Here is a 21,773-nt window from a genome sequence, read left to right as displayed (position 1 = left end):
TAAAAATTGGATATTTATGTTTGAAAACAAGTTTATGGCAAACATTAAACAACTATACTGTAAGTCTGCATTCGATATTTTTAAAGTATATTAAGTTTAAAATGTTACCAATAATAAAAGTAATACTTGAGATTTTATAATGCTTGCATTTAAGGAAGCCCCATATCCCATGCTTTATATAATTAAAGTTTTGTAGTAACCAAATTAAGTGCATATAATTATTATTATTCCTACTTCAGATAAGTAAAATTTAAAATAAAACTTAATTTCCCCTATACCACACAACATGTGCATTCATGTAGTGTCATGAGGAGGTGTACAAATCGTTTCAGTAACATAAGAAGTGCAAAAGTGCTAAGAAGCAAACACTTACAGCATTCGTCAATCCAATCAACTGGAAAATTTTTTGAGTGACAATAGTTGTATCAGACCCCATATGATTATACTGCAAAATATAATTATCTTTTAGATATAAATATATATTGCTTAACATATAAAAATTGTTATTGTTTCATGAAAATTCAGTTTAGTGAAGTAAAAAATTGTTTAAACTACCAACATATTATTAGTTTTCAGACATTATTTTTATACAAATTATATATGTTCAGCATAAAAAATGAAAAATATAATTGAAATTTTATTTTTTCTATAGAAATCAAAAAATTTTAAAACATTATAAAAATATAATTCAACTATCAATAAAATATTATAATAATTATCAAAAGAAAAGATTAGCTCTAAACTCTAATATTTAAATGTGTTTATATGAGACATAGTACATTTTCAAACATACAAATAACCTAATGGTAAAGAAACTTAAAAGGTATGTCATGCAAATAGCAATAATAAGAGAGCTAGGATGTCTTTCAGGAAGATATAAAAATTATAAACATGTATGCATCCAAAAAGACAGGCAGATAATTACACAAAGCAAAAAATAACAGAAATGAAGAGAGAAACAGAAAATTCAAAATTATATTTAAAGACTTATGTAAACAACTTTCAATAATAGAATACTTGGGCAAAAAATCAACAGAGATATTGAAGACTATAACAAAACTACAAAGCAATAGATATCTATAGAACATTTCACTATAAAACAGCAAAATATGCATTCTTTTTAAGTGTCCATGTAACATGATCCAGAAATAGAGCATATAAAAATGAAAATGATTCAGGATGTCCAAAACAATTTTAAATAAGAACAAAGTTGTAGAACCCACATATCTCAATTTTAAAACTAACTGTAAACTACAGTAACCAAGACAATTTGTTACTGGCATTTTATTAGATTTACCGATCACTGAAATTAAAATCAGTTTCCAGAAATATATTCTAACACATAATGGTCAATTAATATTTGAAGAAGAATCCAAGAAAATTAAATAAAGATTAAGCTTTCAAAATTAAAAACTTTATCCTTCAAATGACTCTATCAAGAAAACAGAAAGAAAACCTTCAGAGATGGTAAAAATATTTGCCAAATATATATCTGATAAAGATCTAGCATATAGAATATATAAAGAATATTTACAACTAAACAACAAAAAGACAACCTAATGAAAACATGTGCAAAGAGCATTGTTTACAATAGCAAAGACCTGGAACCAACCCAAATGCCCATCGATGATAGACTGGACAGGGAAAATGTGGCACATATACACCATGAAATACTATGCAGCCATCAAAAATGATGAGTTCATGTCCTTTGTAGGGACATGGATGAACCTGGAAACTATCATTCTTAGCAAACTGACACAAGAACAGAAAATCAAACACTGCATGTTCTCACTCATAGGTGGGTGTTGAACAATGAGAACACATGGACACAGGGAGGGGAGCATCTCACACTGGGGTCTGTCATGGGGAAATAGGGGAGGGACACTGAGGGGTGGGGAGCTGGGGAGACATAGCATAAGGATAAATGCCAGATACAGGTGATGGGGAGGAAGGCAGCAAATCACACTGCCATGTGTGTACCTATGCAACAATCTTGCATCTTCTTCACATGTACCCCAAAACTTAAAATGCAATAAAAAGGAAAAAGAATAAAATAATATAATATAAAATAAAATAAAATAAAACATGTGCAAAGAATGTGAATAGACATTTCTCAAAATAAGATATGCAAATGACTAATAAAAAATGTAAATATTCTCCATATCATTACATATTAGGGAAATATAAATCAAAACCACAATAAAAAACTAATTCGCATTCATTAGAATCACTGTAAGTCAATTCTAAGCAAAAAAACAAAGCGGGAGACATCACATTACCAGACTTCAAACTGTACTACAAGGCTACAGTAATCAAAACAGCATGGTACTGTCACCAAAACAGAGATATAGACCAATGGAACAGAACAGAGGCCTCGGAGGCAACACCACACATCTACAACCATTTGATCTTTGACAAATCTGTCAAAAACAAGCAATGGGGAAAGGATTCTCTGTTTAATAAATGATGTTGGGGCAACTGGCTAGCCATGTGAAGAAAGCAGAAACTGGACCCTTTCCTGACATCTTACACTAAAATTAACTCCGGATGGATTAAAGACTTAAACATAAGACCTAACACCATAAAAACCCTAAAGAAAACCTAGATGAAACCATTCAGGACACAGGCTTAGGCAAGGACTTCATGACCAAAACACTGTAATTCAAAAGACACACAATAACTAACAACTGTTGGTGAGGATGTGAAGAAATTGTAACTCTTAAGCATGCTGATGGAAATATAAATTGGAGCAAACATTTTTGAAGACAGTTTGTCAAACGTGAAATGGAGATATCTTATAATCCAACAATTTGCAGTTCTCATTTTCACATCTACCCAATACAAATTAAAGCACATGGCCACACAAAAACTTAAACACAAATGTTGATAGCAACATTATTCATAATAGCTTAAAAGCAGAAAAAGTGAAATATCCATCAACTAATGAAGAGGTAATCAAATTGTGATACAATAGGATAATATTTTACAGTAAGAAGAAATGCAATACTAATACATGCCATAACATGCATAAACCTGGAAAATATTACAGTAAATGAAAAAGCAAAATTATAAATCATTACATATTGTAGATGCCATTTAAATGAAATGTGCAAAACAGAAAAATCTCTATAGTCAGAAAATAAATTAGTGATTGCTTGGCCTGTGGTACGGGAAAGCAGGGACAGAGGGACTGGAACTAATTGCTAATAGATATACATTCTTTTTGTAAGGTGATAAATATTCTAAAATTACATTATTGTTATTATTGTTTGCACAAATCTGGAATTTGTGCAAACAATAAAAACCATGGAATTTTACATTTCAAGTAGTTTAACATCATAAAATGTAAATTACATTTTAATAAAGCTGTTTAAAAACAACAGCAAAAAAAAAAAAAAAAAAAATGGCAGAATTTCCAAATCCTCAGTGAGTACATCTCTCCACTATAAGCAGGTTATAATAAAGGGTCTTTAAACAGGGAACAACTCCTGAAAAGAGAGAGATTAAATGTAATATTTTAATTTTCCCAATTAACACTCCAACCATGTATTTAATTAATTACTTTTTCCCAACAACAAAAAAATGAAGATACAGAGCTTATCCAAAGAAAAAGCAGAGCTCTCCCAACTTGGAAATCCCATGCATCTAAACAGTTTGCAACTTTGATTTTAACAACTAAACATCAAAATATAATTACAACAGTGATAATTTTTTTAAAGCAATGTCAGGGCCCAAATGGGGTGACTTATGCTAAAGTTTCATGTCAATAAACTAAAACCTAAGTTGTTTACTTCAAAGATCAGAGCTTTCAAGAATCAGGGGAGAGATAATAGCCAAACAGGCCAGTTTTAATAAAACAGAATGTTTTCAGTAACCAATCAAAAGGGGCACAGTTAACTTAACATGATAAGGATGTCCTCTCTGCTTTAACCCATATAAACAATGTAACATAATGCTAACAAATCTATTTTTTTATTATTGCTGTTTCTTATTCCTGATTGTAGAAAGTAAAAGTTCATCTTCAAAGTTTCCCTTCTTATTAAAGAATAATAATAATAAATGTTAGAAATAATAGTCTCCTTTAAAGAATAACTTTCTTCAAAGCCTTCTTGCTTTTTGGTAGTAACTCTTTGTTAAGCCTCATCTTATGAGGCTGTTAGAAATAAGAGAATAAGCACATGCTATGTCTCTATACTTTAAACAAGATATTTGTGCTGGACACGCTCACAGGCATGTTCTAACTTGCAGCCTATGCCCCTTCCTTATTTGAAATTATTACTTTTCCAAGTCCTTTTGCAAGCAACTTCCTATTTTCCTTTTGTTCTCCATTGCCTTACCAATTCATAAAGGTTTTAAGTTATCAGCCAGCAAGTTTAGCTTAGACTGTGAGGTCCAGCTCCAACCAATGGAGATCAGACACAGCAGTAAGAACCCAATGCATAAGAAATAAATATTCCTGCTTTTCTTTTGTTCAGTGTATTCTCATGGCAAGATGGCTGATGAGCAGCACCCTTTCTGCAGAAAGCAAAATTGACTTTCTGAGAAAATGTTTTGTCTGAATGCTAGTATTTCCTTGTAGTACCTAAGAACAAGCATTCTGTCTCTAACACTGATAAATCTGCCTGACACAGCTTATGTCTATTTGATGCTGCCGTGTTCATGAATTGCTATTGAAAACCAGTCAGATCTTTAAAACTTAGCTTTTTAGAATTCTGCTCTTTGGCAGTCTTCGAATATGGTATCTGAAGGAGGCTTGTGGCTATCCCTGTAACTCATGAGGTATGCATGTGAGGTGACTGTTGGCTTCTTTATGCTTCTCTGTCTTTCTCACCAAAACCAGAGTTTGTCAGTAAGTTCCTCTTGAATTTCAGCTCTACTCTCTTATTTGAGCTCCCTGATACTTTTGGCTTTCCAGTTCAAGGTCTTTTTGTGCTGTAGCAAAGCACAAAATTCATAAGACTTTGAGTGTTTGTGAGGATCCACAAGACAGAAAAGGGCTGCAGCTTTAGAGGTAAAGAAGAGCTGTTGGCACATTCACGGGAATTTGGTTTCTCTCCTCTGTTTCTTGTCTTATATGCAAAGTTAAGAAAAAAATCACAGATAGATTGGTCAAAGGAATCTCAGAGCTGGGCCACAACTTGACTGATGGGCACTGATCAGACACTTAGAAGTTGTTAAAGTGTTTGCCACCTAAAACTAAGATTCCTGTGTTAGGATAAATTGGTGACAGAATAGGTTACCTTGACAGTAGTGCATTTGACACTTGCCAGTTTCAAGAACAATTTCCATATGAAAAACACTATAAAATCTCCCACAACACAACAGGGTAGCACTGTCATCTTAGGCTTTTTTTTTTTTTTTCTCGGCTCCAAGAAACCCAAGACCCAATATAAGGATGGGATCTTTACATTCTAAAGTATCCAGTAATCCATCTTCTAGTATGCCTGCTTCTCTTATGATCAAAATTTATGTTCCTGGAAGCTGTAAATATCTACAAAAAATGGCAAAATCTTACTAAAGACACTTTAGAATTGCAATGGCTTTTATTAGAGAAATGTTACAATTGCACAAAATCATCCTTCTAAGAGGTGCACAGGAAAATAAGTGCTCCCAGCATAGGCATAGGGAATGATACATCTACCTTCATTGATGTGAAGTAGTCTCTATAAGACCTTAGGATTCTTAAATAGCTTCACTAAAATATTCATTATGAAAAACTGTAAGACTGATTAAACCCCTATTGTCCCTGTCTTTTCTCCTCTGCTTACTAACCTGTTTACTTAGTTACCTTCCTTCCTCAAAGAACAAAATAAAGGTAGATAAATGCCTTGTCAATAGGCCCTCATATCAATCAGATATGCTTCTTTAGCCACCTGTGTATTTTGGTCAGGATCCTGAGCTAAGAGCAATGGTTAAAGACATCACTGTTCAACTAAAAACTCCAAGAAAGTCTTTTCTCAAAATAAAACTGTGAAAGGACTGCAAATTAATTTTATAAATAGAAAAAGAATGAACCAGTCTCTGACTATAAGGTAAGATTAAAAGCACTGTTTGTAATACATTCTGGTTTATGCTTGTTGAGCCCAGACATAGAAAATGCTTTTTCTGCCCTCTGTCTTAATAGGTTTAACTCTGAATTCAGTAATCTAGTTAAAAAACACAAACTAGGCCGGGCGCGGTGGCTCAAGCCTGTAATCCCAGCACTTTGGGAGGCCGAGGGGGGTGGATCACGAGGTCAAGAGATGGAGACCATCCTGGTCAACATGGTGAAACCCCGTCTCTACTAAAAATAAAAATAAAAAAAAAAAGTAGCTGGGCATGGTGGCGCGTGCCTGTAATCCCAGCTACTTAGGAGGCTGAGGCAGGAGAGTTGCCTGAACCCAGGAGGCGGAGGTTGCGGTGAGCCGAGATCGTGCCATTGCACTCCAGCCTGGGTAACAAGAGCGAAACTCTGTCTCAAACACACACACACACACACACACACACACACACACACACACACACACACACAAACTAGGTTGGGAAGACACTGATGTAGCCAAAATATGCCTTTATAGCATAATGGCTAACTCTAGTTCATTATTCTGAGAACTTTTTATAAGAAAAAGTTGCATCGAATCTCCATGCATAGGGGATCCTCCCTCCTTGAGCCTGGACTAAAGTCAGAGAAACTCTTACAGTGGAGAAAAAGCATTGGCTTAAATCTGCATAGCGAGCCTTGTGTTTATGTTTAAGGTGCTTTTCAAGATCATGTTGTCTTAATGGACTTTTACCCACACCTTTACTTATTTCAGGAAATGATAGAATTTAGATCTGAAATGTTCTGTGCTTTTTAAATGTCAGTTCTCTACCTTATCATGCCTAAATGCCATCCCTTTAGAAATGCAAAATGAGAGTAGCCATCTGTAGATGGTTATTTAGAAATGGAAGGAATAAAATGGACATTAATTGGGTTAAAACAAAAGTTTTAATACGACATTACCAAGGGATGGATGGACCAAAGGGACATGTCAGCTGGTTCCCTAACATTAAAGGATGTTAAGCAAGTCTCCCCTACTTATCCATTGGGAGAATTTTTTAAGCTGGATGGCAGAGATTACAATGAAACCTGACTTACAACCACTTGAGGCAATGGTCAGGTAGTTTAATCAAGATAAAGACTGACAAAAGAACAAGGGTCCTTTGGCTCAACTCACTGTTAGGGACTCAAAGTCTTTTGCATAAGAGTAGGTAAAATGGTCAGGGTGAAAGAAGTTTCCAGACTCCTTGATATGGGAGCCCCATGTGCTATGGTGCCAATATCTATTGTTAAAGCCCTGACTTGGGCTACAATTTGATTGAGAGAACATAAAAATGCAAGGATTGAGAGGTTTCAGACTAGAGAATTTCTATTTGAGGGACATTAAAGCTGCCAAGTCACATTTCCTCAGACTAAGGAAAGTCTGTACAGTCTATAATGTCCAACAATGGGCAGAAATAGCCAAGTCAGAGAAATACTTTGGTAGAGAAAAGGAAAGTTGGAAGATTTGTAGTCTGAAAAGGAAGAGTGGGGAACAATTTGCAAACTGGCAAACAAAAAAATCTTAAAGGTCTGTTTTAGCCATCTGAGTGAATAATCTTGTTCCACTGGCTAGAAATATAATTTGGATCCAGATATGCATGTTTTTATGAATGAGTAAGTTTTGTGTCTTACTGTATCGGGCACATGGCTAAAATCATAGACTACAAACTGCAAGATCTGCTTCTGTGTATGTTGATGTACATATGTACATATGCCTTGTAGTACATATGTATGTTTGTATGTTATATACACAAAATATTTTATTTTATTTTATTTTACTTTAGGTGCCTACTATATCTGGCATTTCTTCCCATGTTATCCCTCCCCACACTCCCCACCCCCCACTGTCTCTCCCCTACCCCTCCCAACTGCCCCCAGTGTGTGATGCTCCTCTCCCTGAGTCCATGTGTTCTTATTGCTCAACACCAACCTATAAGTGAGAACACGCAGTATTTGGCTTTCTGTTCTTGTGTCAGTTTGCTGAGAATGATGGTTTCCAACTCATCGTTTTTTTTGACTGTGTAGTATTCTGTGGTGTATATGTACCACATTTTCTTTGTCCAGTCTATTATTGAGGGGCATCTGGGTTGGTTTCAGATCTTTGCTATTTCAGATCTTTGCTATTGTACAGGGCTGCAATGAACATACGTGTGCATGTGTCTTTATAGTTGAACGATTTATAGTTCTTTGGGTATATATCCAATTATGGGATTGCTGTGTCAAATGGAATTTCTATTTCTAGATCCTTGAGAAATCACCACCCTGTCTTCCACAATGGTTGAACTAATTTACACTTCCACTAACTGTGTAAGAGTGTTCCTATTTCTCCACATCCTCTCCAGCATCTGTTGTCTCCAGATTTTTAATGATTGCCATTCTAACTGGCGTGAGATGGTATTTTAATGATTGTCATTCTAACTGGCGTGAGATGGTAGTTTTGATTTGCATTTCTCTAATGACCAGTGATGATGAGCATTTTTTCATGTTTGTTGGCCTCATATACGTCTTCTTTTGAAGTGTCTGTTCATATCCTTCACCCACTTTTGAATGTTTTTTTTTTCTTATAAATCTGTTTTATTTCTTTGTAGATTCTGTATATTAGCCTTTTATCAGAAGGGTAGATTGCAAAATTTTTTCCCCATTCCATTGATTGCTGGTTCACTCTAATGATGGTTTCCTTTGCTGTACAGAAGCTCTGAAGTTTAATTAGATCCCACTTGTCTATCTTGGCTTTTATTGCCATTGCTTTTGGTGTTTTAGTCATGAGGTCCTTGCCTATGCCTATGTCCTGGATGGTTTTACCTACGTTTTCTTCTAGTGTTTTTATGGTATTAGGTTTTATGTTTAAATCTTTGATCCATCTGGAGTTAATTTTAGTGTAAGGTGACAGGTAGGGGTCCAGTTTCTGCTTTCTGCACATTGCTAGTCAGTTTTCCCAACACCATTTATTAAACATGGAATCCTTTCCCCATTGCTTGTTTTTGTCAGAGTTGTCAAAGATCAGATGGTTGTAGATGTGTGGTGTTGCTTCTGGGGCCTCTGTTCTGTTCCATTGGTCTATGTCTCTATTTTGGTACCACTATCATGCTGTTTTGATTCCTGCAGCCTTGTAATATAGTTTGAAGTCCAGCAGTGTGATGCCTCAGCTTTGTTTTTTTGCTTAGGATTGTCTGGGATATGTGGGCTCTCTTGCGATTCCATATGAAGTTTAAAGTGGTTTTTTTCCAGTTCTGTGAAGAAGGTCATTGGTAGCTTGATGGGGATAGCGTTGAATCTATGGATTACTTTAGGCAGTATGACCATTTTCATAATATTGATTCTTCCTAACCATGAGCATGCAATGTTTCTCCATCTGTTTTTGTCCTCTCTAATTTCGGTCAGCAGTGGTTTGTAGTTCTCTTTGAAGAGGTCCTTTACATTTTTTTGTTAGTTGTATTCCTAGGTATTTTATTCTCTTTGTAGCAATTGTGAATGGGAGTTCACTCCTGATTTGGCTCTCTGTTTGTCTATTATTGGTATATAGGAATGCTTGTGATTTCTGGACATTGATTTTGCATCCTGAGACTTTGCTGAAGTTGCTTATCAGTTTGAGAAGATTTTGGGCTGAGACGACAGGGTCTTCTAGATATACAATCATGTTATCTGCAAATAGAGACAGTTTGACTTCCTCCTTTCCTAATTCAATGTACTTTATTTCTTTTTCTTGCCTAATTGCTCTGGCTAGAACTTCCAATACTGTATTGAATAGGCATAGTGAGAGAGGGCATCCTTGTCTAGTGCCAGATTTCAAAGGGAATGCTTTCAACTTTTGCCCATTCAGTATGATATTGGCTGTAGGTTCGTTGTAAATAGAATGATTATAAACGAAAGGACAAAAACAAGTATTAGCAAAGATGTTAAGTGATTAAAACTCTCATATATTGCTGTTGGTAACAAAATATGGTATAGCCACTTGCAAAGTATTTTGTTCACCTTGTAAGTCCCACCACAGCAAAGGACCTGTAAGACAATACAGCCCTTCTTTTCAATATGAAATGACTAGACATTTGAATAAAATGTTTAACATTAAATGTAGGTGCCAAAAACAAGGATATAATACCGAAAGTATCTATGTTGAGAAATGAAGTACTGAAATAAAGTTTTAATACTGTCTTCAGGGAGGCAAAGAAGATTTTTGAATGCATGAAACGAGAATAGAAAGCTCTGGAATGAATATAGAAAAACACAATGCAAAACTCCAAAACACATTAAGAAAACTTCATATATTTTTTTAAAGTTGGAAACTTGCCTATAAAATAAAGGGAAAAAAATGAAAAAAAAAATAGAGTTATTTTAGGAGTTCTAAATTTCAGATAGTTTTAATTTAATTTGTGAGGAAATCTTGAAAGACATAACATTTTGAATAATTAAAAATAAACGTATTGATCACTTATTTTACCCAAGTTTAAAATATTTATCACTAAAATAGTTTATCAGCACATTTTATCCCCAATATAAATCATTATTTTCCTGTCTACCTTATTTCTTTTTGAATAATATCCAAACTGTCAAGCATTACTTTTAAAAATCAATATAGTTCTAGAACACACACAAGTTGCTATAATAATTCCAAAACTATTTGTAAACTGTTATGGAGGTAGCAATTATTTTCTTTACATCGTTATTTATAAAACTGAACACTATATACAATTTGATTCTCCATTTACTGCTGATACTAACAATTTAAAGTCCATTAAGGCAGAGCTAAGGCAAAATTATCATTAATTCTCTTCTGCTAAAAAGGTATTCTGAATTATTATTACAATCCCTCATTGCAAATATCAAGTGACATAAATAAATTAGAATATACTTACCAATTGTTTTTCAACTACAACATGCATTTCTATATACTTTGCAAAATCTGGTTGTGGCTGAAAAAATCCACAAATGTTGCATCAAAATTATAGAATTACTTAAGTATTTTTAGTGCATATCACTACTATTAATGAACTAAATATTGAAAAACACAATTTTACATAGAGAAATAAAACCAGATAATATAAGCAAACTAGATATAACAAAATCTTTTTTAAAATCTATTTTCTTTGTCATTTCTCTGCACCTAATCAATTACTTAATTTACTTGGGAAACAACTTTTCTATGTCTTTCATTCTCCGTATTTTCTTTGGTACGAAGCTATTCATATTATTCTCTCTTTTTAAATAAATCTATCAGTTCACCATTGCAAATGCATGTGGTTCTATCACCTTAGTGATGCTATTATTACATTTCTGTGTGGTATGGTCTTAGATATGATCCCCAAAAAGTAAGGACATATCTCTGTGTTTAGAGAATGAGATTTCATCTAAAGGATACAGCTAATCCTTGTATCAGACACAAATGCCATGGCTTACAGAGTTTGAACTCTGGTTTAACTTTTCTGTGACTTAGGTTTTGCTTAAAAATGAGGATAGTTATTGTTGTAATGATTGTTATGAAAAATGTTATCTGTTTTCATCTCTATTGTTACACAAAAGAAACTTTTAGAAGAAATACACTAGAAAAAAAATTGTAAGATAGACTTTCCAAGCCCTTTGATACCATAATGTAGAAAATGCAGTATTTTGTTGCGAAAAGACCCATGCCACCTAAGTGCACTAGACAAATATCTTGACATAGAGTAAGTGGATCAAACATCAGAAACTGAGGAAACTTGTATTATGTTTAGTTTATCTGCAGTTTTTATTTTTTTACATAGGTATTAATAACTTTTTGGAAGTTCAGAACAATTTCATTTTAGTTAAAAATGTTTTCCTTAAGAAAACCAATAAAGAAGAATAAACAAATTCGGGATTTGAGTAGCAATCAGAAAAGTGATGGTGACAGTAACTAAAAGGTTTTTTAAAAAAGTTGAGAAATATCAGTAAGACAAATTTAGAGCTTATTCCTCACAATTTTACCCATTTAAACTTCTCTCTCCTGGCCCAAATCTTGAAGATTTAAAGATTTTATTTTTAAAAGGCAGATGAAATCTGGTCCAACTGGTTTCTCACCATTTTCATCAGCCTTAAGCATTGATTGTTTCACGGTTTTAATGGGAACTTAAAATCTTTTAGTAGTTAGGCTCCATCATTTCGTTAAAGTCCCTAAGCAAGATTGCTTTACTTTATTTAAATATTGAGAGAAAACACTGTATTAATGGATTGGAGGATTTAAAAATCTTTGTTCTAACCAACACTAAATGTTAGCTGTCAAACAGTCCCTGAAATAATCTTTGCTCTTTTTTTATCTTTGAGATTGGGATTGGTGATACTTAATTGAATAATGCATTCATTTATTTATTAAAAAATAATCTTGTTCAGAGAAAAAATATGTAGTCCATTTTAAGCAAATATATAAAATGGAATATATGAGGTCAGGTGTGGTGGCTCATGCCTGTAACTCCAGCACTTTGAGAGGTCAAGGCAGGATAACTGCCTGAGCCCAGGAGTTCCATAGCAGCCCAGGCAACATAGCAAGACTACTCTCTACTAAAAAATAATAATAATAACTGGGTCTGTGTTCCCAGTACTTGGGAGGCTGAGGCTGGAGAATCACTTGAGCCCAGGAGGTTGAGGCTGCAGTGAGCTACGATTATGCCCCTGCACTCCAGGCTGGGTAACAGGAACAAGAAAAAGAAGTGAAGGGAAGGGAAGGGGAAGGAAGAAGAGGGAGGGGGAAAGGGAAGGGAGGGGAGGGGAGGGAAAGAAGAGAAGGGAAAAGAATACAGATGCATAAGACAATGGCAGGAAATGCGTGTGTTGAAATGGTGTGGGGGGGAGGGAAAGAAGAAAAATACACAGATGCATGACAGAATGCCAGGAAATGTTTGTATTGAAAAGGTGAGCAGATGCCAATTTTAAAAATCCACAGGCCAGGCGCAGTGGCTCACACCTGTAATCCCAGTACTTTGGGAGACCGAGGTAGATGAATCACTTGAGGCCAGGAGTGCAAGAACAGGCTGGCCAACATGGCAAAACCCCGTCTCTACTAAAATATAAAAAATTAGCTGGGCGTTGTGGCTTGTGCCTGTAATCCCAGCTACTCAGAAGGCTGAGGCAGGAAAATCATTTGAACCTGGGAGGCAGAGGTTGCAGTGAGCCAAGATCACACCACTGCATTCCAGCCTGGGTGACAGAGTAAGACTCTGTCTCAAAAAATAAAAATAAAAATAAAATAAAATCCAAAACGCCACTAGGTTCTAGAATCTTTTTGTTCAGAATTATGAGGATGGAACTCAAGTGAGAGCAAATAATAGATATTCGGATTTAGGAATTAAATGTTTTAATGCTGGAAGTAGGAGGAGGACCAAATGAGGCTAGCAAATAAAATGAAATAGAAGGTCTAGGAGAGGTAGGAATACAGATGGTTGAGGACCATGATTTCCCCTTCACTCTACATTTTCAGGTGTTTTTTTCAATATGCTTATTTGCTCATTTTTGTAAATAAACTTAATGATCAACTTGTTAAGTACTCCCTGGTAGGTTAATGCCTTGAAAAAAATAAATAAGGTATAAAAGAAGAAAGAATAAAGGAATAAGGAACATATAAGACAAATAAGAAATGACAAGGTGGTAGATTAAATCTAAGTTATAGAAGTGTGTGCATTACAAGTAAATGCAATAAATAACCTTGGCTACTAAAATAGTTGAGCTCACAGAAGTAGAGAGTCACGTTGTGGTCATAAGAGGATAGGAAGTGTCAGGTGAGGAGAGGATGGGGAAAGGTTGGCTCTTGGTTATGCAAGTACAGTTAGATAGAAGGATTAAGTTCTAGTGTTCTACAGCACCACAGGGTGACTATAGTTAACAGTAATTTATTATATATTTTCAAGTAGCTTAAAGATGGAATTTTGAGTGTTCCCAACATAAATAACATAAATAAATGCTAAATGTTTAAGGTAATAAATATGCTAATTACCCTAATTTGATTATTACACATTTTATTCATGTATCAAAATATCATTCTGTATCCCATAAGTATGATTATTATCTGTCAGTTAAAAATAAAATTGTCAGGTCTGATTTAAAATGTTTAAAAACTTAGTAGCCAGGTACAGTGGCTCATGTCTGTAATTCCAGCACTTTGGGAGGCCCAGGTGGGTGGATCATGAGGCCAGGAGTTCAATACCAGGCTGGCCAAAATGGTGAAACCCCATCTCTACTGAAAATACAAAAATTAGCTGGTGTGGTCACAGGCACTTGTAATCCCAGCTACTTGGGAGGCTGAGGCAGGAGAATCACTTGAACCTGGATGGTAGAGGTTGCAGTGAGTCGAGATCCAGCTATTGCAATCCAGCCTGGCTGATAGAGTGAGACTCCCTCTCAAAAAACAAAACAAAAAAAAACCCACTTAATTATATGTGCTTTAAAAGAGGTACACTTTAATTAAAATATCATTAGCTACTGTGACCACTCAAGAAAGAAAATATTTAAATTAATAAAATCCAAAACAAAAAAGATTACTAAAAATTTTACAGATATTTAAAGACCTAAGACCTATAAAGGAATACTGCAAACAACAATAGACCAAGAAATAAATAGATGAAACCGAAAAACCTCTAGAGACACACAAATTACCTACACTGATTCCAGAAAATTAGAAAATTATAAAATACTTATGAGAAAAAATTAATTACTAATAAAAATCCTTCCCTAAAAATGTCCAATCCCAGATGGATTTTACAAATGTTTAAATAGAGGAGACAACACATCCCAACTCATTTTATGAAGTTTATATCACCATGATACCAAAGCCGAAGAAAAATATCATATGAAAACAAATCTACACGGCAATATTCTTTATAAAAATAAATGAAAAAAATCTTCAAAATTATGCCAGCAAACTGAACCCAGCAATGTATAAGAAGAGTTATGCACTATAACAGAGACTGGATACAAGGTCAGTTTAACAATTAAAAATCAATTAATGCAATATACTATATTAACAAAATAGAGGATAAAAATGAAATTTACATCTCAGCACATATTGCAGAAAAAAATAACTGAAAAAATTCAACAACCCTTAATGATGAAACAGAAATCGTTAACAAACTAACATTGGATGAAAATCTGATAAAGGGCATTTGTGAAAATATTACAAATAACATTATGCTTAAGGTTGAGGGACGGAATCTTTTCTCCCTATAACTGGGAAAAGATGAGAATACCTCTTCTCACCTATGCTATTCAACATTATAATGGAAGTGGTAATGAGGGCAATTAAGTAAGAAAAAGGACATTCAGTCTGGGGCAGTGGCTCACATCTTCAATCCCAGCACTTTGGGAGGGGGCAGATCACCTGAGATGAGGAGTTCTAGACCAGCCTAATCAATGTGGAGAAACTCCGGTCTCTACTAAAAATACAAAATTAGCTAGGCATGGTGGCACATGCCTGTAATCCCAGCTACTCAGGAGGCTGAGGCAGGAGAATTGCTTAAACCCAGGAGATGGACGTTGCACTCCAGCTTGGACAACAAAAGCAAAACTGTCTCAAAAAAAAAAAAAAAAAAAAAAAAAAAAAAAAAAAAAAAAAGAAAAAGAAAGAAAAGAAAGGAAAGGAAAAGGATATTCAGGTTATTCTAATTGGAAAGAAACAAGATAAACTATCTTTATTCAAGATGGCGTGAAAATGTACATATAAAGTCACAGAGTTCAATCAAAAACTAATAAGTTTTTTAAGTTTGCAGAATACAAAACCAATATGGAAAATTCACTAATTACCGAATATTAATAATGAGAAATCCAAACTGGTATAAAATTTAAATAAAATCTGTAAGGCCAGTTGCCTCGCTGGGGGGCCAAACACACCCACCTCTGCACTCAGCACCTGACTCTGCACCCAGCACCTGACTCTGCACCTGGCACCAGGCTCTGCACTCCACCCCTAGCTCTGCCACATGGCTCCCCTGGAAGGCTCTGGTTAATGCAACCCTGGCCGGCTCTCTCACTGGAAAACCCGCCCAACAACCTGCCAACCAATAGCGGTCCGCCCCGTCTCAATTCCGATCCCCTGGACCCAACCAGCTGTTCCTCGCTCCTCCTAGCTATAACCACCATCCACCCCACCGCCCCGGGAAGTCAGTGCAACTTCGCTGGCCCCTTTCCCTGGGACCAGAGAATCTCGCCTGGGAGCTGAATAAATTGGTATTTAATTTTCTTATACTGGCCTCAGTTTCCTCATTTTAAACTCGGCAATAACCCTTACAATATCTAAAATAATAAAACTTCTATAAATAACAAAAGAAGCTTTACTGAAGACTCATACAAAAATACATAAAACATTGTGGAAATAAATTAAAGAAGATCTAAAAAATAAAAACTACCTAACGTTTATTGATAGAAAGAGTTAGTATTGCTAATATAGCAACATTCCTCAGATTTATCTACAGATTCGGCACAATCCTGGGTGTCTTTTTACGGAAATTAAAAATAAATAAATATTTAAATACGTTTGGAAATGCACAGTAGCCAGAATAACCAAAATAATCTTGGAAAATAAGAATATTGAAGGCTGTACACTTACCAATTCCAAATCTTACTACAAAAATACAGTAGTAAAGAAAATGTGGTAGTGGCATTAGGATAGATATAAAGATTAATGGACTAGAATTTTAAGTCTGGTAATAATCCTTAACATTTATGGTCAACTGATCTTTGAAAAAAATCAAGAACATTCAGTGGGAAACAAATAATCTCTTCAACAAATAGTGTGAGAACAGCTGGATATCGATATGAAAAAAAAATTTGAAGCCCTACCTCATCCAATACAAAATGTTAAAGTGTATCATATATCAAAATGAGATTAAACAATAAAACATGTAGAATAAACATAAGCATAAATGATGTGATATTGGTTGTGATAATTAATTTTACCATAAACTTGGCTGAACCACTGTGAACAGATATTAGGTCAGACATTACCCTGGATGTCTCTATAAAGGTACCTTTTAGGTGAAATTAACATTTAAGTTGGCAATCCTCTAGTAAAGCAGATTACTCTTCATTATGTGGGTGAACATCATCCAATCAGTTGAAACCTTTTTTAGGAACCGATATTTCCTAAACAAAAAGAAAGTCTGCCGGCAGACTATGTTGGTCTTAAAATGCAAATCTTCCTTGGATCACCAGCCTGCCAGCTTACCCTACAGATTTTGGATTTACCAAGCCTTCACAGTCATCTGAGACCATTCCATAAAATCTCTCTCCTTTTCTCTCTCTCCCTCTTTCTGTATGTACACAAACACACACATATATATCTCATGTTGGTTTTATTTCACCGGAGAACCCTGATATAGATGTCGGCACCAGGAATGAGGTATCAAGAAAACAGAATATTAAGGGGAAATCTTCTGAATTGGTTCTGGGGTTTTGGGAATTTGCTTTCTACTCTGGTTAGATTTAAAGACACTTCTATAGATAGCAGATAGGTCATGGCTTGATGTAGCAATACAGACAGGCACTGATCAAACACCTAATGAAGGCAAGGGTCTTGGTGACCATGTATATGATACTTTTGAACATTTTTGTCAAACTAGCAAGTACAATGAGATTGGTTGCTCCTAATGTTGCTGGACAAAGTGGGGAAAGAAGAAAATAAGCTTAAGTATTTGAATTATCATCTCAAGTGATGCATAAATTACCCAAAAGCTTCTTCGTGTGTCTTGGAATAAATTTTCATATCCTATAGCTACAGAGCTGAGATTACTAAAAACCAAAAAACCAAACCCAGAATCTCGTCCTGTCATTGGACGAATTACAGTGGAAACAGATTTCCCAAACTCCCATGGTACTACTGTCAAAGAGAGAGCACTGAGTGGGAAGCAGTGGGATCCTCAAAACTGTAATGGGAACCTAGAGAAGGACTCTGATGAAGCTGGGCTATAAAACTCCTAAATGCTGGTGAGTTGTGTTTGCTAGCAGAGAAGCCTCTTTCACTTTCTGAGGAAATTAATTAGCCTTGAATCCTCTAAGGAAAATATAATGATCTCCCCTGAGGCAGTTCCCTTTCAAGATAGGGGCGATTCTCCTCAGGACCCTACATATGTATCTTCAATATTTATGTGGGTGACATTTGTGTTTGTTACACCAGGATTTTAACACAATGACTATGAATAAAGGAGGGCCTCTGCTGACAATAAAGATCTAGATTATAGAAAAAGATGCCACTAACAGTTCAAAACATCGTGATTGGAGTTCTGGAAAATTACAAAACTAGTTTTAAGGCATAATGATACAAGTTACGAAGTTTCTGATACATCCATACATGTGGGTATATATGTTTTGGTGTTTATGGAAGTGTAAATACATACTTTATCAATTATAAACATCAGTGCTTATATTGCTGTATAATAATAACCATGTTCATCACCTACCTCTATGCTTTGTATTTTATAGGGTAGATCTCTTGATTCAATATCTTTCTCAGTATATAAGGAAACATCTGCTTTCTTTTGTTTTACTTGGTAAATTACATGTTCAAAACCAACTGAAGACTCCAGGGGTTCAATGCCATAACTAACATTTTCAAACTGTAGTAAGCCCCTACAAATTTCAAAAAAAAAATTAATAAGTAAAATAATGTTTTGTGGAAAGCCAATAAAATGCCACTTAGCATTATTTTTTTCATGGTATACAGATGTATTTTATAAGGTAGATCTCTTGATTCAATATCTTTCTCAGTATATAAGGAAACATCTGCTTTCTTATGTTTTACTTGGTAAATTACATGTTCAAAACCAACTGAAGACTCCAGGGGTTCAATGCCATAACTAACATTTTCAAACTGTAGTAAGCCCCTACAAATTTCAAAAAAAAAAAAAAAAAAATAGTAAGTAAAATGTTTTGTGGAAAGCCAATAAAATGCCACTTAGCATTATTTTTTTCATGGTATGCAGATTATTTTTAGCTTGAGTCTAAAATAATAAAATAGGAGAATGTTACTGGGCATTCACATACTTACTGAGAGACACCCCATGGTAATGCTATTAGCATTTGCCTAGCTGTTAATATTTCATGGCTTCCAAATATATTTAAAAAATCAGAATTCTGCAAAAAGGTAGGAGTCATTATAAGTATTTCCATACCAAGACACACGAAGAAAAATTGGCTTTTTCAGTGCCAATTTTCCCATGAAAGCCATGCCTCACTTAAAATCACTGAATATTATTTTAAAATGTTTAAAATAATTTTGAAGTCAATATTTTCCTTTGTAATTTATAAAACTGTAAATTACAACCTGAGTCCGGTACATGTGCTAACCATCACCACAGATTTTGGATAACCTTCGATATACCCTTGGTAGTGGCAGAAGTTCTGAAAAATAAAGATAAAATGCACATAACCTCCATTAGAATGGTTTGTGTTAAAGATACAATTTTCAAAATAATCAAATAAATTTTAAAAAGAAACAAAAAAGATATAATTTTCAAATATGGAAAACATATATATATTTTGTATGTGTGCATCAAACACTCATTGTTTCCAAAATGGATTTATAAGGTTATTAGCTGCTCATCTAATATGGCTCAGCTTTCCAAAGTGCTCCCACAGATGCATAAAAATGAATATATTTTCATATTTGTATATATTTTAAATTAAACATTACATTCTCAGTTGTTAGAGTAAGGTGAACATCATCAAAACTTATTTTTTTCATACTGTTCGAAGCAAAATTAATTTTTAATTTCATCAAAATGTCAATTCCATCAAAATGTTTTAATTTGCAAATTTCACCTGGAATTTATATTGATCTTCGTTTTATAGTTCATCTTTCTACTGTGACACCCAAAATCTTAATTTGCACCACTTTCCAAATACCATACTTCATTGACCTAATATACTGTATTTCTATTTCTGATGTTATTTGAAAATGTATGTAAAAATATCTATGCTTTTATTTTTATTATTAATTGGGGTGTACTTCATACTTTATATAATGAAGGTAAAAGTATCTTGAACATTCCACAGCTTTTGTCTCCTTCCTTTCAAACGTGGTTTGTAATATCCAGATTGATTACATTTCTAATTCTGTGGAAAATTAGGAAGTTGCATCCACTTTAAACATAGGATGACATTGAGAAACTTAGAAATCAAAGAATAAGTCATTTTTAAGTCACATAGGATAAAATTTTCATGGAAGATTCAAAAAGCTTCACTTATTATCTAATATCCTTTTCCAGTTTATTTTTATTTTTTATTTTATCACTGTCAGTTTTTGCATCATGTGCCTTCACTATATTATCTTCTTGTTCAATATTCTATTTGTACTTGAAAAGTATCTGTATACACTTGATATACTTGCTGAATTTCTTTCTACTTCATTTAGAAGTTTAGAAAATTTCTACTTTATAAATTCTTGGAAGAGAAATGTTGAAATTTTTAAATATAATAATTATTTCTTTCACTTCTGTCAGTTGCCTTCTTCTGTAATTTGAGGTCTGTTTTTATGTGTACACACATTTTAGATTGTTTCATCAACCCGATAATGTTACCTTTTAATCATGATGACTATCTGTTTGTCCTGAAGAGATCACAAAATCCAGGACAATGATGAATGGCTTACACTCTGGATCCAGGGAAAACATTCTTTCCTGGTCTAGCTGGCTGATTTTTTTTTTCTTTTGTAGATAAGTCTTTATTTACCAAGATAATATGACTTTTGGAATGGGAATCATGTGGGGACTTAAGAAAAATAAATAATCCAGTAAATACACCTGTTCCCAAACTAATTTAATGAGCTTTTCCTAGATAGGCCTACAACTTTGGGAAACATAATTTATTTTCATGGTAGCATATTTTTACTACATTTGAGATCAAAATGCAACTACTCACCACATTCAGATTACTGACGCTTTGAATGTTCTGTAGCATTCTTGTTTTTTTTTTTTTTTAAATATACATTGTTGATTTAACGGAAATATTTATATGCAGTAAAACATAAAATGAATTATTGGTTGTATTGCTACATTTAAACAATATGCTTAAGTAACTAAACTATAATTAAGAATCCCAATTTTGTCCTAGACAGCTATTTTCAAATTAAAAAGTACATGATCACAAGTACTTAAAACTATAATAAAACTGATATTTATTTAATTATCTGTACATCCATAATAAAAGTTACTAGTTTGCTAGCAAGAATGATTTTTAGCAAGAGTGATCTGGTTTAAATAGCTATAGTTTTCTACGTTTCCATTATTATTTTAAATACATATTGACATTTATTTTTAAATGAAACCACAGAGCTGAACGACTGAAGCACACTTCATGATAAGCACTGAAAAGAAAATATGAGACCACTGTAATCCCCAATTACTTCATAAGGAAAACAGTCTGAAGAATAGTATTTAAAATAAATGTAAGTACATATTGGATTGTGAAAGACTTATGTAAACGTAACTTGAATTTACTGAAGAAAAAAGAAATACAAAAACAAATATTCTATAATTCCCTCCAAGAGACTTATTCAAATACGAGTTTAAGTAATAGCTGCAGGGTTGGGGTGTATAAGCCAGGCATGGAGGTGCATGCACCTGTAGTCCCAGCCGTTTGGGAGGCAGAGGTGGATCATTTAAGCCCAGGAGTTGGAGGCTGCAGTGAGCTGTGATTGCACTATTGTGCTCTGGCCTGGGCAACCAAGTGAGACCCTGTCTTTAAAGAAAATTTTTTTAGATGGAAAAGTTCACAGAAAGAG

The 21,773-nt window shown here is 34.2% G+C and overlaps 1 protein-coding gene across 4 annotated transcripts in view; it reads right to left on the bottom strand.

The window, feature by feature from the left end:
- The window catches only part of ADAM2 (ADAM metallopeptidase domain 2), a 76,051-nt gene that overhangs the window by 30,643 nt on the left and 23,635 nt on the right, over window positions 1-21,773 (bottom strand). For 2 of the 4 annotated variants that reach the window (XM_039463385.2, XM_074384268.1), the window contains exons 5-8: window positions 19,317-19,393; window positions 18,454-18,622; window positions 10,915-10,971; window positions 374-445 (exon numbers count right to left, since the gene is read on the bottom strand). In XM_039463385.2, coding sequence (XP_039319319.1) covers window positions 374-445; window positions 10,915-10,971; window positions 18,454-18,622; window positions 19,317-19,393 — 375 coding nt within the window. The remainder of the gene's footprint in view (window positions 1-373; window positions 446-10,914; window positions 10,972-18,453; window positions 18,623-19,316; window positions 19,394-21,773) is intronic. The other 2 variants (XM_074384267.1, XM_074384269.1) reach the window with 2 other exon arrangements.

This window comes from Saimiri boliviensis, chromosome 13 (assembly GCF_048565385.1).
Source record: "Saimiri boliviensis isolate mSaiBol1 chromosome 13, mSaiBol1.pri, whole genome shotgun sequence".
Classification (NCBI taxonomy): domain Eukaryota; kingdom Metazoa; phylum Chordata; class Mammalia; order Primates; family Cebidae; genus Saimiri; species Saimiri boliviensis.
The sequence above is the reverse complement of the archived record's forward strand: the minus strand, read 5'-3'. Positions and strand labels throughout refer to the sequence as shown.